Here is a 25,313-nt window from a genome sequence, read left to right as displayed (position 1 = left end):
TGTTGTTGGGATGCAGTGCAGAAGAGGTAAAACCAACCTTTTAATTTGTTCCATCTTATGGTTAGAGTTTTAAAAAGCTCCCACGTAATCTGAGCATGACGCTGGCTCAAGGCAGCAAATGATGCGATTTAAATACGGCTATAACTAATCCAAGGATGATCAAAACAAGGGAGAAATGGGGATTTGTGTGTAGCTGGCCCATAAAGCAATGCATAGAGAGCTCGAGTGCAGGTGCAAACAGTGGGAGGTGAGTTTACAGGCACAGAGTGAACCCTCCTGCAGAGACTTTGGTGTGCGTGTTACGAGAGACACAAAGGAAACGAGGAAAAGTGGTAAAGCGATTGTAAATAGAAAGCTACTCACTCCATCATTGATGCTGGTATGGCGCAGCAGTCCTGTATGGCAGTAAGCGGAGAGGTGAGGTGGGCGGTGTACGAGGCTTCCACCACCTGCTTGTTCCTGTTCACCACATCCAGGTATCTGTTAAACTTCTCCCGAATCTTCTTGGCCAACTGCACAAAGGAAAAATGAAAACTGTGTCAATAAGACAAAAACTAATGGTGACACATGGTAACCCCCGCCCTATTCCCACACACCTAATCCAACAGACAACTTTGCATTTAAAACTACCAGCTACTTGGTCTGCATGATTCCAAGTAGCAGTGCAAGGAGAGGCGAATTCATATTAACAGCACCTGTGGCTCAAGTTTCCCACTTAGATCTAAATCTGGGGCCAAATATTGCACCAAAGAGGGGAATGTAGTTCAGGAGTATGGTGGGTTTCCGTTTGCTAAAAATTCAGTCACACATTTCCTCCCCCCGGGATTACAACCCACAGATATGAGTCAATGACATAAGTTTTGCTAGCACTCTTTTTGTTGATAGTTGAAAGAATTCCTTATTTAAAAAGAGCTGCTACACAAGGTAGCACCGCATGTTTGATTAGGAAGACTTTTTACACCAGGCGCCCTTCCTGATCCCCAAAGGGGATCTTTGGCTTGTGTAAACCACTACATTTTTGTTGATAGTACGAAACATGATTAATGGTGCTAGTCCTCGGATAGCATACATTTGTTTCTTATAACCACTTCACTTTGCAACAACAGAGTGAAAATTGATTAGTCAGAAAAGCTATTCATCAGCCTGATAACAATTCACCTTTGCAGCATATGTGTGGTTTCATACTGCAATGCAAAAGTGTTCTTCAAACAGTTTGTACACCTGTGAACGTTTACCTGAAATTGTTCACATGCTCAAGTGAAACAGTCAAACAGAACTTTGCAGTCAAAAACAGACTGCTGAGCTCTTACAAAGACACAAACACAAGCATACACGCAATAACTTTTAATATTTTAAATAGTTTATCCGTGTTTAACAGTTTGTGGGAGGTCCAAACAGTTTACTTCCATGTGTGTTTACTTCCATGACTGATTCACCATTTCCTTTTCCCCCTGCAGTGGCATATGCAAGTAAATGCTGCTAATCAAGAGGAGCCGACCTAAGCTGTCCCTTCACGTATAAGAAAGTTTTTCTGGCTTCTTTCTCACTGAATCTTGCTCTTTGTCTTTTTGCTGCTTTATCCTTCAAGAAGTTTCTTTGACAGTCACCTCAGTTTTCCTCTCAGCCTTTTTTAAATATAAATGGATAACGTCTATGTTTGGCTCTCCTACAATTAAATATATAAAAATAAAAGAAACATGAGATAAAGGACTGTTCTTAGGCACAAGCAAAGTACTACAAACAATGTCACCCATGTAATCAGCTTGACACACAGCTCATTTGCTTCATTTGCTTCATTCTGCTCTATTTGTAGAAAACTGCAAATATGTCGGCTCTGGTTGGGGGTGTGGCTGTACGCTGTTGTATAAACGTGTAAAGAGGGAGCAACACCTCCAAGAATCCTGACATAAAGTGAAGCCCTAAATACACATGCGCGCAGACGTACACAACTTAATATTCATAAAAGGAAGCTGAGTGATATCAAAGCAGCACAGATCTGGAGCCGCATGAAGCGTGAAATTCATCACTGCTTAAACCATAGCAGAATGACAGATGTCTAAGGAACTCAAACGCACTCCACTTCCACTAATCACGTCTTGCATCATTTAAGAAGAAAATCCGCCTAAAAATACAACAGGTGTGCAACCTAGAGTGAAACGAAGGAGTTTGCGGCAGCTGCATGCAAGTATTTGTGGAAAAGAACAACTGCAACATGCACGCATTTTATTGGAACACATTTTACGTAGTACGTTTTTTTCTCTTTCTCATCTCCTTATGCTGACGACTTTGCACAATCAAAATCAAACGTTTTACTACATTAAATGTTTTTGAAATATGCATATAAAGATCCCCACAAATTTCCAGTCAGTTGGAATTCTGTTTTAGGGTGTAATTTACTTTTAAACCAATGCACGGAAACTGAGAAGCAGGAAGGAGAAACATGGGGTTTCCAGACAAAGGCAGCAACAACAGCTAATTCAGCTGTGTTTACTGGAGCCCTTCGTGCTGCCCCCCTGAACAAGCATACATTATACTTTTTCTTTGAAGGACTAGGTTCTGGTTGAGCACACAAATCACAGTGCTCTTTCAAAACAGGGATCCAGCTCTTTGGGGAAACTAATAACCAGCTCTGTAGCAGCCTCCTGGGGGACATTAATAACCAGCACACCAGCAGCTCTTCACAAGTCACTCCTATTCTTGCTTTTGTTTGCCAAAAACAAAAAAAAAAAAAACCCTTGAAAAGATGGGGAATTGTTTGGAACTTCCATCTAACTAATGTGAGGCAAGACATGTATGTAATCTGTTATAAATTGCCCTGTTAACAAGCCTTTTTCTTTTGCTCACCCCTCCTTCAGATTGTCCATAAACCTTTTTCCCTATTCTGATTGGCTGAACTTGAATGATTGTACATTTATAAACAGTAACTGCGGCTTTTAGTTCCAGTGTCTTACAATAGTCCAAGGTAAACTGATGGGTGGTCATAATTTGACATATGATAATTTGGAATCATGTTATTAAAGAGGAACTATTGTGCTTTCTTATTGTTTTTACAGCATTTCTACTGTTTTCTACTGGTGGATGTGGATGTTAAACCTAGCTAAATTTTCCAAAAATGAGGTCAGAGTATGTGCAAGCAATTTCTGTGAGCCAAAAGCTCAGGCTTAAGACCAATCTAATTCCTCATTTTCAGTTTCTTGGCTCCATATGATGTTGAAGGAAGGGGATATCCTGAATGTGTCATCTAAGACAGAGAGCCTTGGCTAAGAGAGCACCAACCTGACATTCAAACCTTTTTCTAATGAGGAGCAGCCAATCAGAAGAAAGTTGTCATGTGGCTCAGTCACAGTAAAGTAAAAATAGGATGGCAATCCGCTTGTGACTAGGAGAGATAAATTAGTGGTTACCTGGGGATTGCATTCGGTGAGCAACTGCAAATAGCTGCAGCGACCAACTAGTCACCCAAAGGTTTACCAGGCAACAACCTCAACCTCTCAGTGAGCACTTTTGTTCACAGTTTGGCTGGCAGTTGGCAACCAGTCTCCAAACATGTGTTTGGTTAAGGTTTACAAATAATTGCCGTCTACTCAAATTTACAAAAAGAGAGAGATTTCCAACACGCTGCAGTAGGTCTGCACCAGCTCAACTGCAACACTTCTCTCTACAATAGGTGACTCGACTCAATGGGTCCTCAACTCGTGGTTATATTTTTCTATACTATTGTTTTATATATGTTACAGTAAGGTTGTTAAGCACTGATATTGCAGTCGCTGTCTTGTAGCAACTATGTCATTATTTGGCAACAGATTTACACTTTTCCCTATTAGTCACAGTAAACCACCTTATTATCGCAATGCACTTCACCCCATTAAGTTGCAAACTTATAGCAGACTGACTTCCAAAGTCACATTTGAAAGCAGTTGCAGGCCTGGTCAGAGTCTTCACATGCAACAAGTTGATTGTATACGCCATAATATTTTTGATTGTTTCAAAGTCTCCAACCACTGTTTGCTCCAAGTGTTACGGAAGAATTAAAGGACGGCAGGGAGGGATCTACTTAATCCACTTCTTTCTTCAATGGTTTGCTGCACAAAGGCCCAGCATGGGATAAATAAGGATTATTTTTAACAGTTTTGGAGAATGCCATGGAAAGTTGATGCAGAATTGATATCAAAAAGAAAAAAAGTCTAACTGCCAAAAACCTTATAGGTCAGACTAATCCACAAGTGGCATCTAATAGTTTTGAGAAAATAAAGAGAAAATACAGTAAGTAAAATAAATCTTCAAATAATGTATAGTTTTCTATTATATGTAAATTTTAAGAAGGAAAAAAACAAACAAATCAGTAAATACTTTCCAAAGTCACTTTGAGTCACCTGAGCCTTGTTGAAAACAGAAAAAGGCTTATTCCCACAGTAAGTGGATCCCTTTGTTCCCATAATTACAGCTGCCTGAAAAATGGCTGAGATTGAATCCAGGAAAAGGAAATACACCACGACCCACTGACCGCTTGTACGCCTAATCAGCTGGCCGCTATTCCTAGGGTTTTAACAGGGGCCTGAGGCACAGCCCGCAATTATTGACCTTCCACCGCAAGGAACACGAACACCAGCGTGACCACTCATACAGGGACAAGAATTTAAATGCACACATGCACACACTCAGTTCTATCAAAGCATGGAAATCATTTGAAGTGAACTTTACAAGAAAAGGAAAAATAGGCCGCTGTTCCACTAAGAAGTGTTTCCATAGCTGGGGGAGGGAGAGTCGCACAGAAACCAAAGCTCGAGTTTTAACAGAGCAACTTAAAAGAAACCAGAACCTTCTAGCTGTGCAAGTTCAAGTTCATGTTACAGTCTACCCCGGTGCAGCCAAAACCAACCTGTGCTCTGCAGATTAACCACTCTCCCCAAAACATACCACTCCTCTCTCCCATCTCTGACCCATCCAACCAGCATATGGAGGGTTTGCAGCACCCAGTGGGGCTGGTCGCGCCACAAAAGCAGACTGAGTGAAGCGGGTGTTCGTTGAAGTCTCGTGTTGGACCTAATGAGGTTTGCCAGCCAGCCTTCAACCACAGTCGCTGGCAAAGTAAGTTTTGGCAAACAAAAACTTACTTTGGAATGTTGGGGTAAAGGACTTGGTAAAAGCGGGATGCAGGTCTATTCTGCAAACCTCAGCCATTATGTAGAAAGTTAACAGTGCATGCGACGCCTCTGCTTGGATAAACCAACCTCTCATAAAGGACTTGTTGCTTATAATGAGGGTGAGAAGTTTTCCAAGGCTATTAGACTGCTGACTCGTTCCTTCTTGACATAATGATGTAGGTATTCAGCACGACTGGAGAAAGTACATTTTAATGCGTGGTTAACAGGTCGATTATAAAAACGGTGAAGTCGCAGCACGTTTCAGAGATGAAGTACAAAACATTCGGCGATTTAAATTTAAATCTAAATTAACGTGGCGGCGTGGGCGTGGTTCAGTTTTATGCTAGTGTTCCACTCAGCTTCACTCAGACATTTCCATAACATTGAAACAAGCCACACACAACATGCGCAATAATATGTACTAATATGTACTGTAATATACATGAAGCCAGCCCTGCCATAATCTGGACTTTAGCTTAGACTGAGATGCCGTGTGACAGATCACCTGTTTTAGGGAAGTACACAATGTTAGGGTTGTTAGAACCTGACCGATCTTGTCTGGGATAAATTGCATTGAAAAAGGTCATGGATGGGTTTTGCTGCTGACTCATCAGACTAAAGAGAAGCTTTGAGGCTTCTGTCAGATTAGGTTAGGCACTGTGAGACAGTGAAACAGAAACTGAAAGGGAAGATTTACATTTTAAAAAAAGTCTTATTGCCATTTAAGGCATTCTCCAAAACAATCATCTTTTAGTAAGCTGGGCACAACTAAAGATATTGAAGATGTGCATTACAGTCATAGTAAACTTGCCCTGATGACTTTTAACCAACACAGTTAGCGTCAAATTAACCAATAGGGTTGCACATTTGGAACGGGCTCACAACAGTATTGAAGACTACAACTATGTACCATAAATACCATCTGATGTCAAGCTAAAATTGCTTACATTTATCCTTATACGCCAACAGAAACCCAATCTAACTATTCTTCTCAATGTAGGACTATAGCGGCAAGCCAATAAAATGTTAGCAGTTCGCACCTGAAATGAGGGAAAAAGGACAGCTGAACCATTTTCAGCTGTCCTTTTACTCTCATTTCTTAAATGTCACATCGTGAAAAGGGCTCTGCCTGGGCTGAGTGACAGCTCCAATGCTTTCCCAACGCCAGAGTGGCTCACTGAACAGCAATAACGTTGGAAAATGTAATGCGCACGCACACTACCCGTTTGGGTTCAGATATGCAGATTTAAGGTCATGAATATAGGGTACAGCAGTGATCACACACACTTTTTTTTTTAAGGGATCTGGTACACTTTCATTTTTCTCATTTTCAGAAAATCCAACATAAAGACTTTAATTAAGCAAACAGCTACAATCTGAATCATGATCATAAAAAAAATTAATTAAAGAAATTGAGGAAAACAGAAAAGGGTACGAGACACCCCACCTCAAGCTTTTGCTGGTCCCCTTTTGGCTGCCAAACAGCCCTGACCTGTCGAGGCATGGACTCCATTACACGTCTGAAGGTGTGCTGTGGTATCTAGCAACAGTTCCTTCAAGACCTGCAAGTTATAGGGTGGGACCTCCCTGGATCTGACTTGTCCACCCAGCACATCCAACAGATCCTCCCCAGGTGTTCCCAAGGTAAGTAACACACACATCACAGCCATCCACATAATGTTTAAAAACACATCATGTTTGGCACTTAACGCAGTGGACGAGTGTCACCATAGGTTGATGGGCAGCTCACGACCCTGTCACTGGTTCACTACGGTTCCTTTCTCGGATCTCTTTTGATAGATACCGAGCACTGCTGACCAAGAACAAACCACAAGAGATGCAGGTTTGGAGATGCTTGGACACAGTTGTGTAGCCATCATAATTCGGCCACTGTCAAACTTGCTCAAATTCTAACGTATGCTCATTTTTCCTGCTTTGAGGACTACATTTGCACTTGCTCCCCAATATGTCCCAACCACAAGCAGGTGCCATGATGCAGAGATAATCGGTGTTATTCGCTGTTTATTTTGTAGTTTGTATTGTGTGTGCAGTACTTATTAGTATACCACAATGTTTCGCACCTGACTGCACCGCTCTTTTCTGTGACATCACCAAAGGGGGAAAAAGCAAATATGAATGAGATTTTTTTTCCTTAGGGAATCTCACGATTGAGCCCTACAGCATAAACAGCATAAACGGCTTCCCTCAGTGAAATTTACAAGCACAGAGAATAAGCTAAATGTGAACTCGGTAGTGGTAAATCTGCTACATATACTGCGGTCTCATCAATGGATTCTTATTCTATAGTATATCATATTTATAGACATTTTTTAAATTTTAGAGTCAACATTAGACAATGTTACATTTTACAGGAAATTTCAGACAATATACCACGTTTTATATTAAGAAATTTTTGTGTGTGATGGCTACTTTTTCTGTTTTTCTTTTTTTTTTTGTTTAAAGAAAATGCACATAAATAAGCAAACAAACAGGGAATAAACATATATTCATATAAAACAAACAACAGACCTCTTTGTTTTACTCAGGTTGCCCTGCTGTATATTAAAAAGAAAGAATGAGCGATCTCTGGAGGAGACAAGTCCCTTTGGGGTTGTGTCAGGAAGGGCATCCAGCATACATAAAAATCTGCCAAATCAAACATGCAGTACTACCCACTGCTGTGACCCATTGTGAATGAGGCAGCAGCCGAAAGCAACTTTTTGGGGCAACTAGAAAAATGTGTCATTTCTTTTTTTAAGAAAAAAAAATTAAAAATACATTTAGCCTGCTTTTTAGGCAGCATCTGCCACATCTGGCATAGGATAAAACATTAATGGTTGCCAGCATTTTTAATTATTGACAACCACTCTGACAGCATGTGTTCAACATGGAGAACACACTCACAGGAAAGACTGAAAGAAAGCCAGACAGGAAGAGGGAGAACCTGTGTCATCAGAAAGGGACAGACATCTGTGTGCCTGTCTAAATAATACATTTCCAGAGGAGAAACTGGAAGGTGTTAGAGAGGACCCCTTTGCAGCTCCTTGCCTTCTGTCTTTCTTCTCGCTCTCTTCCTCTGTAGATACCATCCTAATTGAGCCCTAGCTTGGCTCAGGGACACGAACACACACAGCTATGCCAGAGCTGTCATCTGGATTAGCTGGGGCCCGACTCAAAAGGGTTTCAGTGAGAATTTTTGCCCACTCTCTTAGCCAGACACAGACATACAGCAACTACAAATGAACCCACATTGAGGACCTTTTGTTCTGTGATCGCTTCTTGTTATAGCGCACCACACGCAACGCAAGCTGGAAAGCTAAGATTTATTGTTTCTTGTTGGACTTTCTGGAAACACAGAGGTTGGAATTGTGCAACTGAAATTAATGAGACATGCGTTGAAGATCATAATCGCGACCATCCTTAGCAAGAGGCACTCAAAGCCGAGAGACTGCCGTTGGTTTGCAAGCTGTTCAGAAAGGCGGCTTTTCTATGGAGATGAAGGACGAAGAGCGCTTTAAGGCCAGTTTTAGCTGCCTGTGGAATCGTAAATACCTGCAAGGTGAGATAGTATATATTTCGCAAACACATGCATGAGATGACACACCGGAGCACAGACAGAAATATAGTCGCGGGAGAAATGCAAACAAACATCAACCTGTCTGTTCTTGCTGGTGGCTGTTTACCAGTCTGGTGTTTACTGTCACTCTTCCAAAATCCCTCATGCAGCAGTAAAATACGCACACACAAAATTGTGCCTGATATGACATAGGATGCCAGACATTCTGTGCATACTTTTTTTTTTTTTTTTTAATAAATCTACGACTGAAAAAGCTCTTGGATTGGGGGAAGGTGGGGTCTTTTTTTTTTTTTTTAAACAAATCATTCATTTCTCGAATGTGCTCTGTTCATCTTTCCTTCAAGGTTTTCTTTTTTCATTATTCTGTCTGACTGAAAGCTGTGTGCTCACACTGTGAGCAGAGGGAGATGGGAAGAGAGAGAGGGAATGAGAGAGGGAGCACAGACAAGTGGAAAAACAGGCAGAGAACTTCAAAGCCAATGAGACAGCAGCCATAGAATTTTAATACACCCCCTTTTTCCTCTGATGGCTGGTGCATGTGTTCAGCGCTGCTGGGCTCAACTCTGCACATGACAGGCACAGTTCGTGGCGCGCGCAGGCACGCCACGCATGGCCAGGAAGGCGCGCGCGCACACACACACACGACAGAGGAAGCTTTTGTTACTCACCTGCTGCACTTCTGTCTCTCCGTTTGATGTCTTCTCGGTGTACACGAACGAGCTGAAAATCCTCTGTAAAGAGAGGGAACCAAGCAGAGAGAGTGACGTTAGATCACGAGGAACGCTGACCGAGATCCAATAACTCAAATCCATCACCTTAAAGGAAACCTTTATCATTAACAAACTGGATTAATTTTATCTGCACAAGATTTTCAGACTTGTTAACCTGTGCGAACTAACAGTTAATCTGTTTCAGAAACAGGTTAACTGTAAAACTCTTTTTTTAATTTAAATCATATATTTCTGAGGAATCCAGTGAAACCAGGACCTGTTCCTGGGTATATGCCATTAAAGCTAATTAAGCTCTCTAGCTGTAATGAAGCCGTTGCCGCTGCTGGGTGAAGAACTAAATGTGTCCGCTGCAGTCAGAACTGGAAAAAAGTCTAAAAAAAATTTGCCGCCAATTCTTCAATCGGAACCCCATTCCCTTTATTTTTTATAATAATTTAAATTACAGTGAGGTGAATGTTAGTCTGCATTTTCTTGCTGCCTGTATTTAGAGCTCCTTGACTGGCTGTTTGTGTTTAAAACTGAAATCAAGAAAGTACACTCTAGAGCAGAATATGCTAGCACAATTACAAAGCAAAAAAGCAACGTGAGAAGATTTTTCTAAGGCCAGATATTTGGATTTGTCAAACAGTGGCAGCTAAGAATAGTTACATTCCATCCAGCATTTAGTCGCTGGGCTCTGGCAGCCTATTGCATATTTTGGCTCCTTGGCTCGTGTGAGTATGGTGAAAGCATCATTAATGTTACTTCTCAGAGCTTTGCAACACCTACAAGTTGGATGAAGAAGTAGTTATATGGGGGGGTTCCCATTGTTGCATGATGATGCTGTGAGACTACATTGAATTAATAGCATCCAGCTATCTTCATCAATCAAGAGATGGGGAGGAAAGAGAAAGAAAAAGACAAGGTAAACATTGGCGGTAGTGCTGATGCATTTCTCTGCTGAGACGAGTGCGTCTGGATCCATTTTATTAGCGGCCTAGAGAGAATGATAAACCTGACTACCTGCCAAAACAACCTCAGACAGCATAGTCCTGTCAACTGCATCAGTTTCTTAGTTGGGAGAGGAAACGCCTGCCCGAGTCTAGAAGTCAGCCGTAGCATAAAAATGAAGGTTTTTATGAGCTCGAATCGCAAGATGATGTTAAATTTCCCCCTCCTTCGCCTTCCAGGCTGAAACATTTTTAACAGTTCCTGATTTATATTGTTAAGCAGAGAGGATGTGGAGTGGTGCATTAAGGCATGGAGAAAATGAGTCCGGCTGTGACCTCAGCACTCAGAGAGCCCCAGAAAAACATTATATGAGCCGCCTAAATACGGACCTGCTCTGACACACAGAAACATGCAGACATTTACTCAGATGGTCTCTCGAGTCTTGTATATTTGCTCTCTCTCTTTTTCTCCTACTTATTTACACATACACACTTGTTAAACACAGGCACCGGTGCCATGTGTCAGCTACAAATACAGTACAACTAATGTTTGTGTTGAGGCAGCAGGCGGGCAGGTGTTTCACGGTAAGTTGCCCCACCGTACACAAAGCCTTAAATTGTCTGGTTTCTACACTCCAACCATTTCCTGATGCCTGTCCACACCTTTTGTCAGACACATTCCAGAGGACACCAATTACCCAGATTGCAACTTAAATAAACTAAACCCAGAGCTGTGTTACTATGGACTTATGCCATAGTTAGACATGTCTCTGTTTCAGAGTATATCTGGTGACAAAGTGAGCTCAGTTGTCAAGCCGTTTACGCTGTAAGACACTTTATCATTGCAGATATTGTGCCTCAGCATTAGAGGAACCTTTCCTTTAACACTTGGAACATACAGTACAACGAGAAGCGTATTGAGCCACCTACACACAACACCCGCATTAGCTTTTTCTAAAATTCACTCACCCTTTATACCTATAACAGCATTTGTTCTTCTGCAAAGGCTTTCCACAAGATTTTAGAGAGCGTGTCTATGGAAAATTTTTATACATTGCGAAGTTGAATACTCCCACTCTCCATTCTCATTCATCCAAAAGGTGTTTGACGGGTTTGAGGTCGGGGCTTTGTGTGGGTCAGTTAAATTCTTCCACACCAAACTCATCCAACCATGCCTTCATGGACCGTGTTTTATGCACTGGGGCAAAATCATGCTGAGACATAACTGTTCCCACAAAGTTGGAAGCAGAAAATCATCCAAAAAATGTCTTGGGAGGCTGAAGCACAAAGATTTCTCTTCACTGCAACTACAAGGCCCAGGCCAACATCCATAAAGAAAATGAATACGTGGTATGGCCAAATACTTTTGCCTATATACAGGGGTGCACATAAGTGGTCCGCAGGTGCGCATTCGCTGTCAAAATAAAAGACGTGCACCAGATAAGAAGTTGCAACGCGCGTTTGCGTACATATAAAAGGCACTGTTTTTGTCCACTAGAGTGGGATTTTCACAGCATATTCTGCACCACATCTCTGTGCATTCATCATTTGTTTGAAGCCAGCTCACCTCCTGCAACCACTTTTCCGAGCTTGCTTCTTCGACATCTTTAAGAGTTTTAAACAAATGTCTGTCCTCCTCCAGAAAATCTTATGTACGCAAACGTGTGTTGCAACTTCTTATCTGGTGCGCGTCTTTTATTTTGACAGCCAATGCGCACCACTTATGTGCACCCCTGCCTATGTAATCTATGTATGCTTTTCTCCCTTTCTTCCCATTGTAATTGGAACTGTGCTGAAAGTTTCAAGTTAGAAACACAACAAAGGATGATTACAGGATGGGCTCCAATGCTTATGTACCAAGTAAAGGATGTTGGATGGATGGAAGAAGACCAAGAGACTTGTGTCCCCCATCCCAAAAGTAATAGAAAGCAGAAAATACACAAACAGATATTCTTTCTCCAGAAAAAATAACTGAATAATCAACAAATATTTGCCACTCTAACTGGGAAATAATGTAATCTAATAAAAAGGACAAATATATTGTCAGGCAGTGACAGAGACGCACAAACAGATACAACTGTTCGCTGAAATCTCTGCACAATGCTGTCTTCTGATTCATAATGAGTCTTTTCAGCTTTTACTGGTAGATTAAGTATGAAATGCAATTTTTGACAATTCAATTATTTCTAATATGGCCTATAAACACTGGCTGGAAAATACACACAAAACTTTACAAGTGCTCAGTTTTGAGTGTCTAAATGGTAGTCGGTAGTCCTCGTTACTAGTGATTGCTTTTGTGCATATTCATTTCATTTTACAGAGCAAGTGACTAACACACAAAACACTTTAATTGTGTTATTACACACACACACACACACACACACACAAGCACATTTCACTACTGAGTTATGTGCAAAGTGCAAAACCAAGCCCAGACAGTTTACAGTTCCACGCCCTTCTTGGTGGGGGAAAAAAAAAACAAAAAAAAAAACGAAGGTCCAATACATGGAACTGTCAAATAAACATGACCAAAGTACACTCAAACAGAGCTGCTGCCACTTAGCAGGAATCACTTTTAAAACTTAAAGACTGCAATAACAAAAGAGAAGGAGAATGGGGGAGGAGTAGGCACTGTGAAGGGGAACTACGTTTTTTTCCCATTTAGCGAGCAATCTTGAGAAATTGCGAACAAATCCTGAAGAGAGCAGAGCGGTTGCTGCTGATTAGCCACAGGTTAGCCGGCTTTCCCCCAGTGCCTAGAGTGTTTGTTGTTAGAGCTGCTTTGCGGTTTTCACAGCTATGGAGCAGCTGGGGAGGAATGCTCAGCTCTGAAACCTGAGACGCCTGAGGCTGCTCGGGCCACCACGGTCCTGTGGCCTCCTGTGACCCATAATCACACACTCGCACATGCACAAAACTTCAGTGCCAGGGGACACTCAGACTTCCCTCCACACCTTGTAGCTTACTCTGTTGGGTAAACCTCGGCATCATGAAAAAAGACAAATTACAAATACCGGAAAATGACACAAATGTTCATTTTAGATGTCTGACGCACAAGTGGAAGGTTAAACAAGACCTTTTTCAAACAAAGAGCATTCTAATGGAAACTTTGGAACTGTGTTAATGTTTAATTGTGTGTGTGTTTTATTTTAATACTTTTATTCAACTGAGTTTTATTTATAGAGCGTTAAATCACAAAAACAGATCCCTGTGTTTTAAATTGTAAGGTGAAGACACTATCATAATAGAGAGAAAAGACCAATGAAAAGATGAGCAGGCACTTGGCAACAGTGGGAAGGAAAAACTCCCATTTAACAGGAAGAAACCTCTGACAGAACCAGGCTCAGGGAGAAGCACCTTTTCCAAACGTCCTAGTTTTATTTTTAATACTTACACTCTTTTTTACTTTGCGTCAAAATTATTAGCTCCCTGATGACAATCTTCAGTTGGGTATCTTTTTTGCTCCATAACAGCCTGCAGTCATTTGTTGTAAGTTTCATTCACATATCCTGACAAATTCCAGGCCATTCTCTGGTAAATCTGTCAAGCTTCTCCAGATTTGATGGTCTTCTTGCATCGATCTTGGTCTTCACCACACAGATTTTCAATGGGATTCAAGTCAGGGCTTTGTGCAGGCCAGTCAGTAATGTTCACTTTGGTCTTCTCTACGCTTCCTTTCACCTTGAGGAGATGTACACTCCTCCATTCTTTGGCCAAATCACCTCTTTGGTCAAAGAGCTCTAATTTTGTCACAGCAGACCAAAGGACGTGCTTCCATTATGCATAATCTCTCACCAGGCTGTCTATAACATTCCTCAGTCTAACTTAAAGGGGCATTTTTTGTAGAAGTGGAGCTTTTCTTGGTCTGTAACCTCACGGTCCATTCCTGCACAGGGTTCTAATGATTTTCATCATTGAGACGACAATTCCTGACATGGCAGGTCTTGGCAGTTGTTCTGAGGTCTTTAGACACATCTCTCACTACTTTTCCTTCCAGAGTCTTACTTTCTTCCTCTGTCAGGCTTGTTCCGCACTGTGTGGCTCTCTTTGATACTTCTTGATATTTCTCACTCCAGTTTGTGACACTTGGAAATGCTATATTAACTTTGTATATCAATCTCCTGTTTTGTGAGCATAAAAAAAATATTTTTCTCAAGCCTAAATTGATTTATCTTGTTTTGGGTTGCCTTTTTCAAATGACAGCTCAAACCTTTGCTGAAGTTTGTATACTGTGTGTAAATAAAATATGCCTCAGTTTCAACTTCATTTTACAAGCTGTGAGCACTACAAAATTAAAACACGTCATTGCACATCAATGGTCTGTGCTATAGCTCAATAACGGTCAGTTTCTCAGGGGGCTAATATACTTCTCCTGGTCCTTTTTGGTGTTTTTTTTTAATAATTCTAAAGAAAACTGCTCTGTTTAGAAACACTTTTTTGAATTATCCCTTGTTAAAAATTGAGGAAAGAAAAGCAATTTCATGGGGAAGCTAGCGCTATTAGTTTTGTGCTCATCTGCATTTCCAAATATAAAAGTTACATACAATTCACACAGCAGTAAATGCTTTCCCTTGCCCCTAACATACTAAATTGTCTTACGTCTAAAATTTGTGATAAAAGAGTTCTTGTTGTTTTTTTTAAATAACATTTCCTTTAGTGCCAAAATGTCATCCATACACAACATTTTTATTTGATTGCACTGCTGCAAGGTCCAAAACGCATGTCTCTAATGACACATCAAAAAGGTTAACCCTGGCTCTACACGGGAAGAACTGCATTCAGATGACTTGTGCATTGATTGCAGAGCTCCAGCCTTCGACTCATTAGACCAGTTTTTAAAGCCATTCACCATGGGGTTAATCCTCGACACAGATGAGTGGTTCCCAGGAATGCCCAAACCTTAGTGGAAGCTCAAACTGTGAGTTACACAACTAAATATCGGAACTTGGTAACTTTTCAGAGCTATGGTACATTTACTGTGGGTAATTCACGTATGCTGTGACATACAGGGAATACTGCCCTCACGTATGAGAATATCTGACTCCTTTAAACTTTTTCGCTGCTTTATTTATTTTCTCAGTTGCAGGAAGAGAAAATGATTAACACGTCACAGCCTTTTGCAGTTCTATAGTAGACTGCCTTAGGTTTCTCCTTAACTTTTGCATCCTCTTTGCACCCATCTCATATCAACACTAGAACCATATGTATCCATTTAATTAGCTCTGCCACTTCATCTCCTCAGTCAGGCCCTCTTGGGGATGTCAAACTACCATAAGAGGCTCTTCTTATTTAAAGTGAGTCTTCTGTTCCCAGGGATGCAGGGAAGAAAATCCAGAGAGAAGACTGATGACACCAACCACAGGATGGAGACTTAGAGAGTCATTCTTGTAGGGTTTTTTTTTTTTCCAAAAAGGAAAATCTAGTAGTAAAGAAAAACAGACTGCGGAGAATAAAAAATTAGGGAAAGGCAAAAAATAAGGAAGATAAGCAGAAGTCGTCGGATTGGGAATGAACATATTAGCAATTCATCGATCTTCAAAGAGTGGGGCTGGAATTGCACAAGCAAGCCTGTATACAAAGATGCGTGCGTTCGCACTCTCTCACACACACACACACACACACACACACACACACACACACACACACTCTCCCTAATCCTGCCTTCAGGGCTGTCTTTAGTGGTCCGTGGTACATCGGTGAACACACTACAGGGCAAACTGGGAGCCTCCCTGAGACACAAATTCATATTCACCATGTGCCAGCTGAATCAAATAGGTATGACTGCTATAAAAAAGTGAAACTGCAGAGTGCCTTTGTACATGTGTGTTGCTCAACCTACTGTAAGAAATCTCCATGAAGGTGAAGGTCACATTCATCCACAGACAATTTAAATCCAGACTGTGTCGATGTGTTGGAGCTGTAGGGCCAGAGAGACTGGTTTCCATACAGCTGACAGATAAAGGCTTAATATTAAAGCCCAAGGGACAGTAACTGCTTCTTCCTTCATGGTGCTGGTACACAGCTTCTCTCCTTTTTTTACCTTCTCCCAGCTTCCCAGCCAACTCCCAGCTCATGGCACTACAGAGGGCTGGGGGCCGAGGATGCAGCATCAGAGTTCCTCCTCTGATGTGTGTGCATGTGTGTTTGTTTTCCCCCAGACCCTTGCCATGTGTTTATCCCCATCCTCGCCTCCCATATTCTTTTTTTCGTTTTCTGTTTTTTTTTCCCCCCCAAATCCTACAAAGTCAGGAAACAGGCAACTGGGGGAGGAAAGGCAAGGAAGAGCGAGCAGGAGCCCAATTTTTGTATTTTCCCAAGGCAGCCAAAAAGGGCTGAAATAATTACACCTGCAGTTTACAGTTTACAGCTCCACAACACACAGGTCAGAAGAAGAGAAGTAAAAAGCCTAAGGACGTATTAATTTCCTTTGGGAATGAACCTGGTGGACTAACAGCAATGTTTTACAAAATATAACGAAGCTCCTTTTAATTCTAACTATCTGCAGCTCAGTGAGGAGCCAAATATCAAAAGCACTTCTCTAGTCAGAGCCAAATGCCACATTAAGGAAATAAGTGCTTTTATTTTTATTCAAATCAGTAAAATAAATGTGATTAGTTGGGAAATAAAAATAAAATAAAATGTATGCCGAAAATGATCGAACCATTCAGCTGCAAGGAATTCACAACATTTACACAATCACCACCATCTCACCACACCTGTCTGTTAATCCACAGCTAGATCAGACCAATCCAAGTCCTACAAGTAGCTCCTGATTGATTTAATGTCACAGCTATGGCTATCCAGTCTTCTCGGGTTCAACTTTTCCAAGCTGTTTACAAGGCTTTCTTTTTTTAAAGCATGTTAAGTCTGTCAAAGACCTAGTCTAGCCTTTTGGATTCATTTCTATGCATCGATGTGGGGAAAAAAAGAGGAAAAAAATGCCTCCAACCATGAAAGAGGAGAAGAGGGAGGGAGTACAGTAAGAAAAGGCATGTCAAAGATGGATCTCTAAATGCCAGTATAATGGCCATAGAGGAACCAAACCCTCACTAATTAAGTGCGTCTCCATTTCAACCCAGTGGAGCAGGTCGGTTAATTAAATGACCAGCCGTCAGTGTCTGCCAACTGCTTGTTGCTGTATTTTGGGGGGGGTCTCACTGAGGTCCAATTTAATTTGCGTGAATCTAACTAACAGACAACCTGAGGCGATGGCCCCAAAGCCCAAGCCCACACACTGTGTTAGTGTGGGGAGTGCAAGCGTGCACTTAAGCTGCTATTCAAAGGCTTCTTCACAGTTCAGTCATTTCGGATTGACTAGGGTGGCATTTTCAATTTTCTCAACATGTATTTATGTCCTCTGAATGTTTATGTTGGAAAAGTGTGTGTGTGTGTGTGTGCTGGAAGGACTGCATACACCTAGATTTCATATCTCCATAAAACAGCTTTTTTTAAGGAAAGCTTTAATTCCCAGGATGCACTTGGAACAGTCCTGATGTCCATTCCAGACCTAAGCACTGAAGGTTTATCTCAATACCAAAGCTTCAGAAGTTAAATTATCCTTATTAGCCCACTGTTCCTGTTCTACAAAAACTAAAAAGAAACAAAACTATGACAAAGAGCAAAGGAGAGTACAGAAACCAACTTAATGTGGCTTTACCAGCAGATATCCATAAATCTGTGGATTGCAGTAGAGATTAACTGTGATCTGGTTCTTTACTGATGAAAGTTCTTCTTTGGAAATGGCCGAATTCTTTTCTTTTTTTTTGAATTATTGTTAATATTTTGTTAAATTATATATAGGATTTCTAAGAAACTGAAATAAATGCCACTTTTTTCAGCTTTTTTGCATTAGTGAAAACTGAAACTAAACTAAAACCAGGGGTATATAAAAAAAAAAAAATCATGTTAAATAAAATAAAAAAAATAAAAAACATTATGCATGCACAAAAATAAGAAAAAGCTTTTTATTTTCAGTCTTTTGAGTCAAATTTGATTTCACAACCTGCCTGAAAAAACTTTGGCGCCGTATTTATTTAGACTTGGAGTGTCTACATGACAATTTTAATGCAAAGCGTCTGACATGCGATTCAACCGCTTTTCAAAAAGTATTGCGCTTGTACAGTAAGACTTGTTCTTAACTTCTGGAAGAAAAAAAATCAGGGCCTGTAAAATGCCCTGTTATTGATAACATTAAAAGAAAAACTGAAACTGACACTCAACTCATAAAAAAAGCAAAACTAAACATTTTCCATCTATAAGACGAAATGAGCAAATCCACAAAAATGAAAATAAAAACTACTTGGGAAACAAAAGTGTAATAAATCTGCTCTGATCTATTCCTAGAAAGGAAACAAGGCAGACATATTTTCAGCTTGAATCTTTACATATAATTCACCTGACATATGCTGAGGTGTGTGAGGGGAGCCGGTGCCTGTACTGATAAATTCTGACTGGACTTTCTCCAGGGTGTCCTCCAGTCTAATGCACTGGGAGGGTGAAGCCTGCCAGCTATAGGGTGCTGTGGTGCGTTGAAAAAAACAAACCCCCCTTTTTTTATCCAAACAGCATGAGGCCTGAGAGAAAGAGAGCGAGAGTCACCACCGTATAAACCCTAACACTACCCACTGCCCCTGGGCCTCCCCAAGAAGCTCTCAGTCTCTGACTGGGAAGTTTGTGCTCTCTCCCTCTCTCCACCAGACAGGATATAATGCTTTCCACATGTGAGAGAAAACAAGGGAGGGAACGGAGGGCGGAGGAGTAGAGGAGGGGGAACAAGAAAAGCTAGGAAAAAGTGGGGCCGGGTCAGAGTAGAGCAGTAAAGTGAGGAGAAAGATAGGAGGGAAAGAAATGCAGATTGAAATAAGCTTCAAAAGCTAGGGGACAACATCTAAATAAAACTAAGATCGCAAAAAAAGATGTCAGATATTAACATTTGATCAACTTTTTTTTTTAACTTTGGTAGATAATAATGAAGCGGCAGTAATGCGTAACAGAAGACTGGTATGAGGACTTGTTTGTGGAACTAAATAGCTTTGCCCTCATTTAAAACAATGGCTAAGCTGCATTTCAGTTTCGTTACTTTATCCTTTCTTTCATCAACTTAATGTTGTGCTTTCCCACAAAATCTAGAGGTTGCCATTTCAACAGAACAAACTGGGAGAGTTAAATAAACAGAAAACACAACTGCGGTGCAGCCATGTGGTGGACATTGTCTTTGCTAGCTCACAATATACTTGTAAGTACAGAAGACAAAACATGGCACGGTAAAAGGTGGAAATGTGGCCTAGCTGTAGTCCACACTTAAGAACACTGACATAACCTAGTTAGATTCAATTCAATGTGACTCAGTTTTATTTATACAGCGCCAAATCACAACAGCAGTTGCCTCAAGGCTTTTTATATTGTAAGGTGAGACCCTACAATAATAGAGAGAAAACCCCAACAATCATATGACCCCCTTTGAGCAAGCGCTTTGGCAATAGTGGGAAGGAAAAACTCCCTTTTAACAGGAAGAAACCTCCAGCAGAACCAGGCTCAGGGAGGTGCGGGGCCAACTGCCACGACCGGTTCAGGGTGAGGGAAAGAAGACAGGAGAAAGACAATTATAATCTACATTATCTTAAAGGCATGATTGGCTGTATCTACGTTTGTGGTATTCCAGGATCATTAATGTTGGTGGACATTGGCAGGTTTTGTTTCTTCCCCCCATATATTGTCATAATGTTGGAAAATGTAACAATAACCAGTCACATATAACAATGTGACTGGTCACTTTCAGCGTTGAATATCTGGACCAACATTAATTATGATTGCCCAGAAACAACACAGGGATATTGGAAACACCTATTTTAGGTCTGGCAAACAGTGTTAAAAAATTAGGACTAGTTGTGCAGTGTATTGTGCAGCAACCGCTGGCAGAAATGAGAAGGTCTCAGATACAAAAAATAATAATTAAAAAAAAAGAATCACAGTTTAAAAAACTGATGTAACTACATCCTAGCACACATCACCCAAAGGTTGCAGTTTTGTCCCATTATCCGGCTTCTTCCTCTTAGCACAAACTGTGGGGTGTGCCTGTCAAAGTACATGTGGTATGAGACTTTGGTCACAAGTCATTACCTTATGGTTTTCCCCACATGAGGTCTTTGAAGTCAAGGCAATCGAGTCATTAAAACAAGGCCTCAGGCCACAGCAACCACACACTAACAGCTGACTAATTGGATATACTGAAACCTTATGAAAAACTAATTCTTAATAAGGACGTTGCTAATTGTTAATAAAAGATTACATAGTTTTAAGGATGGTGCAATATGTACAATCTTAGAGATAGACTTTTTACACCGCCCACACAAACTATATTTTATTTTATATAAATATAATATGTGTCTGCAGTGGCATCGGGCCTGCAGTGGGTTATGGGAATAACATCTTGCTGCTAAACTGGAGCCAATGTGAAAACGTTCCAAAGGCTGATCAAAGCTGCATACCTGAGCACCCCCATTAAGGTGATAAAATCTATGGAGTAAAAGTGGGCGAAGACAAAACCCCACACACTGTGGTCAAATTAGTTTAAACAAAGGAACGCATGATAATGAGAAAATACTGTTTTTAGAAGTGCTTTGATTTTTTTTTCTCTGTATCAAGACATCCAGAAATGAGTTTTGTTTTTTAGTAAAACACCAAGCACTGTGCAGACCTACAGTTTTTGTTTGTTTGTTTGTTTGTTTGAATGAACAGGGACCACGTTAAGAAGTATACTTGATGGCAAAAACACTTGTCAGTTACTGTATTGATCGGGTTATTAAAGAGTTATCTGATCAATACCTTCAAATAATAGTAACGGAGCTGAAAAGTGAGGGAAAGGGTGAGTCATTTCCTGTTAAGCATCAGCCACACTGACATTGTACTACATGTCTGGTATTTTTTATTTTTTTAGAAGTTCATCATAAGTCAAAAAATAAGGTCTCTGGGATTATCCCTTTCAGAAACTACAGCTCCCAGTGAAATGACAAATGACCCACCTGGAGCCAAGAGGCGGCACAGCCATAGAAACCAAGCAGCGTCTCCAAAACACTTCACCTGCGGACCGGGCTTCAACCACCTCAGCTTGCCAGCAATGTCTGGCACCACAAGTCCCAGTCACACCCTAGTGGTAACCCTGGCAGGGCGAAAACTTCATACCGACTCTTGAGCTGGACTTGGAGATCTCAAAAGAGTGTGTGAAAATGCTGAGATTGACAAACTGTAAGCCGCTGACCCGCATGGCTCAAAGGCCTCATCACGCAGCACCAATAAAATTCAAAACTTTGATATATTTCCTACTAAGAACCTCCTCACCCCCACCCACCTCCCTTACAAAAAAGTGAAGGGACAATCAGATGGGGCGCCTGCACTGTCTGCACAAACTATCTTGGATTATCTTCACATTCCTATGCTGTTCACTCATCTGCAGGCGCTTTCACTTGCAGTTTTTCAGACATTGATGAATGCATTATGAACACACAAACGAGCCACAAACGTCAACTGAAATTGTCAACATAATTTGAACCAGTACTAACTGACTCCGTAGTCACTGTACAATAAAATTTAAAAAACAATTAAAAAAAAAAAAAAAAAAAAAAAAAAAAACATGAATAAACTATAGAGAGGAAATCAAATTATGCAACGGCCCTCACTTATGAGAGTGGTACAGAGATTCATACGAATAATGATAAATTTCTAGATCATGCGTACCATAGGCAGGTAAATGTGAGCGGGAACGAGAGATGGTAAAGAGATAAAGAAGAATAAGAGACGTCTAAGAAAGAAAAGGTTCCTGGGGTGGTCTCCTCCTCAGGTTTCTGAGCCTGATGTGAGATCATGTCTGGCCACTGTTAGAGGGTCTCTATAGACATGGGGCTTTGTTCTAATTCATGTACTCTAAGGGCAGTTACATGGACTGATTAACCAAGGCGAGGATCGCTCTAAAGGGAAGGTTAAACAACAGGACACTGGATTCGACTTTGCAAGCGAAACTAGTGCAGCTTCCTGCTGCTGACACTTGCTGGCATGACTGAAAGTACTGATTAACCCCAAAAAGTAAACAAAATGTCAAATGCACAACTTTTTGCAAAAGGTATTCATGAAACTATAGATGTAAAGCTTGATATTGTGTTAATATGGAATTTCCTGGTAATAGCAGTGTTTTAAAGTGGATCGATGTCATACCTGATAGGGCTGTGCGATATGACCAAAATCTCATATCCCGATATTAAGACATCTATCGTCCGATAACGATATAAATCACAAAAATGTAACATTTTCTGTAAATTCTGTGAATGTCGGGCAGCTCGACTTGCGTGAAGTGTTTCCAGCTGGGCGTCGCGTACCTGGAGTCGAGTGCTTTAACTGATGCATGAAACGATACATTTTTAGACATAGGTTGTAACGGCCGCCGTTTTCTTTGTGAGTATTTATTACACAGCGTGCTGCGGGGAAAAGCCTGTTCTAATGTTTGAGTCTAAGGTTTATTTTTTAGCACCTGACGGCTCTTTTTTGCTTCTCATCCGTAAATACTCTGCATCTTTCATGTGATTCAGTTTATTTTGAAAAGTCTCAACAGGATCTTGAGCTTTATTGTGAAAGGTTTATGTGGAAAATAAACAAGCGGACACGAGGTGGTTTTACCGTCGTTGTTGCTAACGACAACACATAAAAACAAGCGCTTGTCCGTCTGTAGTGTGGTTATATTAAATATAAGAGAAAGAGAGAACTTTAGGAAATTAATGTAGCCACTACAGTGACCATCAAAATAATGAAAAAATATTGCCGTAAACAGTTTATTTTGCGACACCACGAAACAAACGATAGCGTAAAATGAAACGATAGACGTTTTTATATCGTCATCCGATATATATCGTTATATCGAACAGCCCTAATACCTGATGTTAAAAGAGAGAGCACCAAATCGCAACAGCTGCATCAGGGCACTTTACATTGTATCGTAAAATTACTAAGCAATCACACAAACCACTATGAGCAAGGGCTTTGACAGTGTGAGAAAAAAAAATCCCTCTAAACAGTGGCATAACTAAGGGAGGTCTCAGGGTCACCTGATCTAGCCCAAACTAGAAGGTTTCTTCAAAAAGGGAAACATAATGTTACAATATGACTGTACTGTAAATTTAAACATATCACGACTCACCCATGTTGCAATGCGGGCCCCACCCGTGCGTGCAGGGAGCAGAGTCTGAACAGTAAAAATGTGTCATTTCAAATATAGATCCAGAAAGCCACCACATGCAGATACCACTTTGTGCACATTTTGAGCCACAAAATGTTTTCAATCTTTGCCCACTGGTTTAAAGCTTCATAACATATAAGAGGCTTCTGTTGTGTCGATACATTGGTCTTAAATTGAATGTCGTCTGTGTTAAGCAATGGAAACTCCCTAACTTGGACAAAATAAACCACCACACACACACCCCAAAAATAACCTTCCTAAAGATTCAGTGCGTGTCAAACTAAATGTACAAAACACATTTTCCTGATAAAGCAACAGGTATCAACCGTAACATACAAATGACAACGCGGCGAATGGATTTTTCATAAATGCACTGTTATTAACACTGGAGGTCATTACAGCCTGAATAATGAGTGCTGCAGTGTAACACAGCACTGCTATAGCACAACATTCGTCTTTATGGCATGAGATGATTAACTGGATGCAGGATTTGTGTTGGCTACTTTTGCGTGCTGAGGGAGGTAACCTGGGAGCTGTGGTGAGGAAGAAAAACAGCGAACCCATGCTTGGCCAAATTACAGAAATATATAAGGACATTTATGCACAGTCATATAGACGTACACATGAGGATGGAACAAATAACACAGCTTGAGACATCACACGTTGAGAAGTTTGTTCATTCTTGTTTGACACCTGAACGGTTTAAATTGGCAAACGCTCTGTGTCTGTATATGAGCAGATTATATAAAAAGGAGGACAGTTTTTGAGTTGTGACCCTCATTTGCGGCAGGAAACCTCACTGCCAAAGTACACACATAAAATGCACACACACAAATTTCCTCTTTTACCTGTTCAATTTGTAGGAACACTATCTCACAGGATACCGACCCTGCCTGACAGAAAACAGTGAAAATTATTCCAGGCAGAGGAGGAAGAGAGACATAGAGAAAGAAAAAATAATGGAAAGGAAGAGGAAGTAGGAAGAGGAAGAAATGAACAGTGATCAAGCAGATGACGACACGAAAGTGACCCATGATAAAAGCAGAGAGCTGGTATTTGAGGTTGAGGGTCTCTGGAGAGATCAAAGGCAGAGAAGGAGAAGACAGAGGCAGAAAAAGAAATGCAAACAAAGAGAGATTAGACATGTGCACCTGTTGGTTTTGGCGCGCATGGAGTGCAGTCGATAGGCCCAGAAACTCTTATGTAGACCTTTGGTTAGGAAAAGAAATACGACTTACAGCGAGCCCAGTGATTATCTTGGACCTAACATAGACCTTGGACTTCGGATGTGATCAAGTGGTTGGCACATTGGCTTCAAATCAAACCCAAACACGCTGCAAATACTTGTATGTCATATGTTTTCACATCCATTACTCATGAGTAATTAGCAATGTTACTCACCCCTGTTTCTTCAAGTTTGTCTGCTTTTAACCAAAGTTATGTTTGTAGAGTCACTGAGTCGAAATGATTCTACTTTTATAATCACGTCTTTGAGATGTAAGCTCCTTAACCCAACACTTGCACCAACTTTAGCTAAATCAAGGCAGGCGCAAGAAAGGCTTCAAATGCAACATTAAGAGCTGCTGACGGCAGAATTAACACAGAAAAGGGGAACAAATGAGCCAAACCCTTTTGTCTTTCTAAAACACGATAATATATATTTATTAGTGAAAACTAATAGTAGTAGTCAGACTTTAACAACCCTCTCTC

General features: G+C 40.8%; 1 protein-coding gene across 1 annotated transcript in view; it reads right to left on the bottom strand.

Moving 5' to 3' along the window:
* The window catches only part of cachd1 (cache domain containing 1), a 101,621-nt gene that overhangs the window by 55,082 nt on the left and 21,226 nt on the right, over positions 1-25,313 (bottom strand). Inside the window, exons 2-3 of the mRNA XM_039601369.1 lie at positions 9,390-9,452; positions 364-512 (exon numbers count right to left, since the gene is read on the bottom strand). Coding sequence (XP_039457303.1) covers positions 364-512; positions 9,390-9,452 — 212 coding nt within the window. The remainder of the gene's footprint in view (positions 1-363; positions 513-9,389; positions 9,453-25,313) is intronic.

The sequence above is a fragment of the Oreochromis aureus genome, linkage group 17 (genome assembly GCF_013358895.1).
Source record: "Oreochromis aureus strain Israel breed Guangdong linkage group 17, ZZ_aureus, whole genome shotgun sequence".
Taxonomy (NCBI): Eukaryota; Metazoa; Chordata; class Actinopteri; order Cichliformes; family Cichlidae; genus Oreochromis; species Oreochromis aureus.
This window is presented reverse-complemented; position numbering and strand designations above follow the sequence as displayed.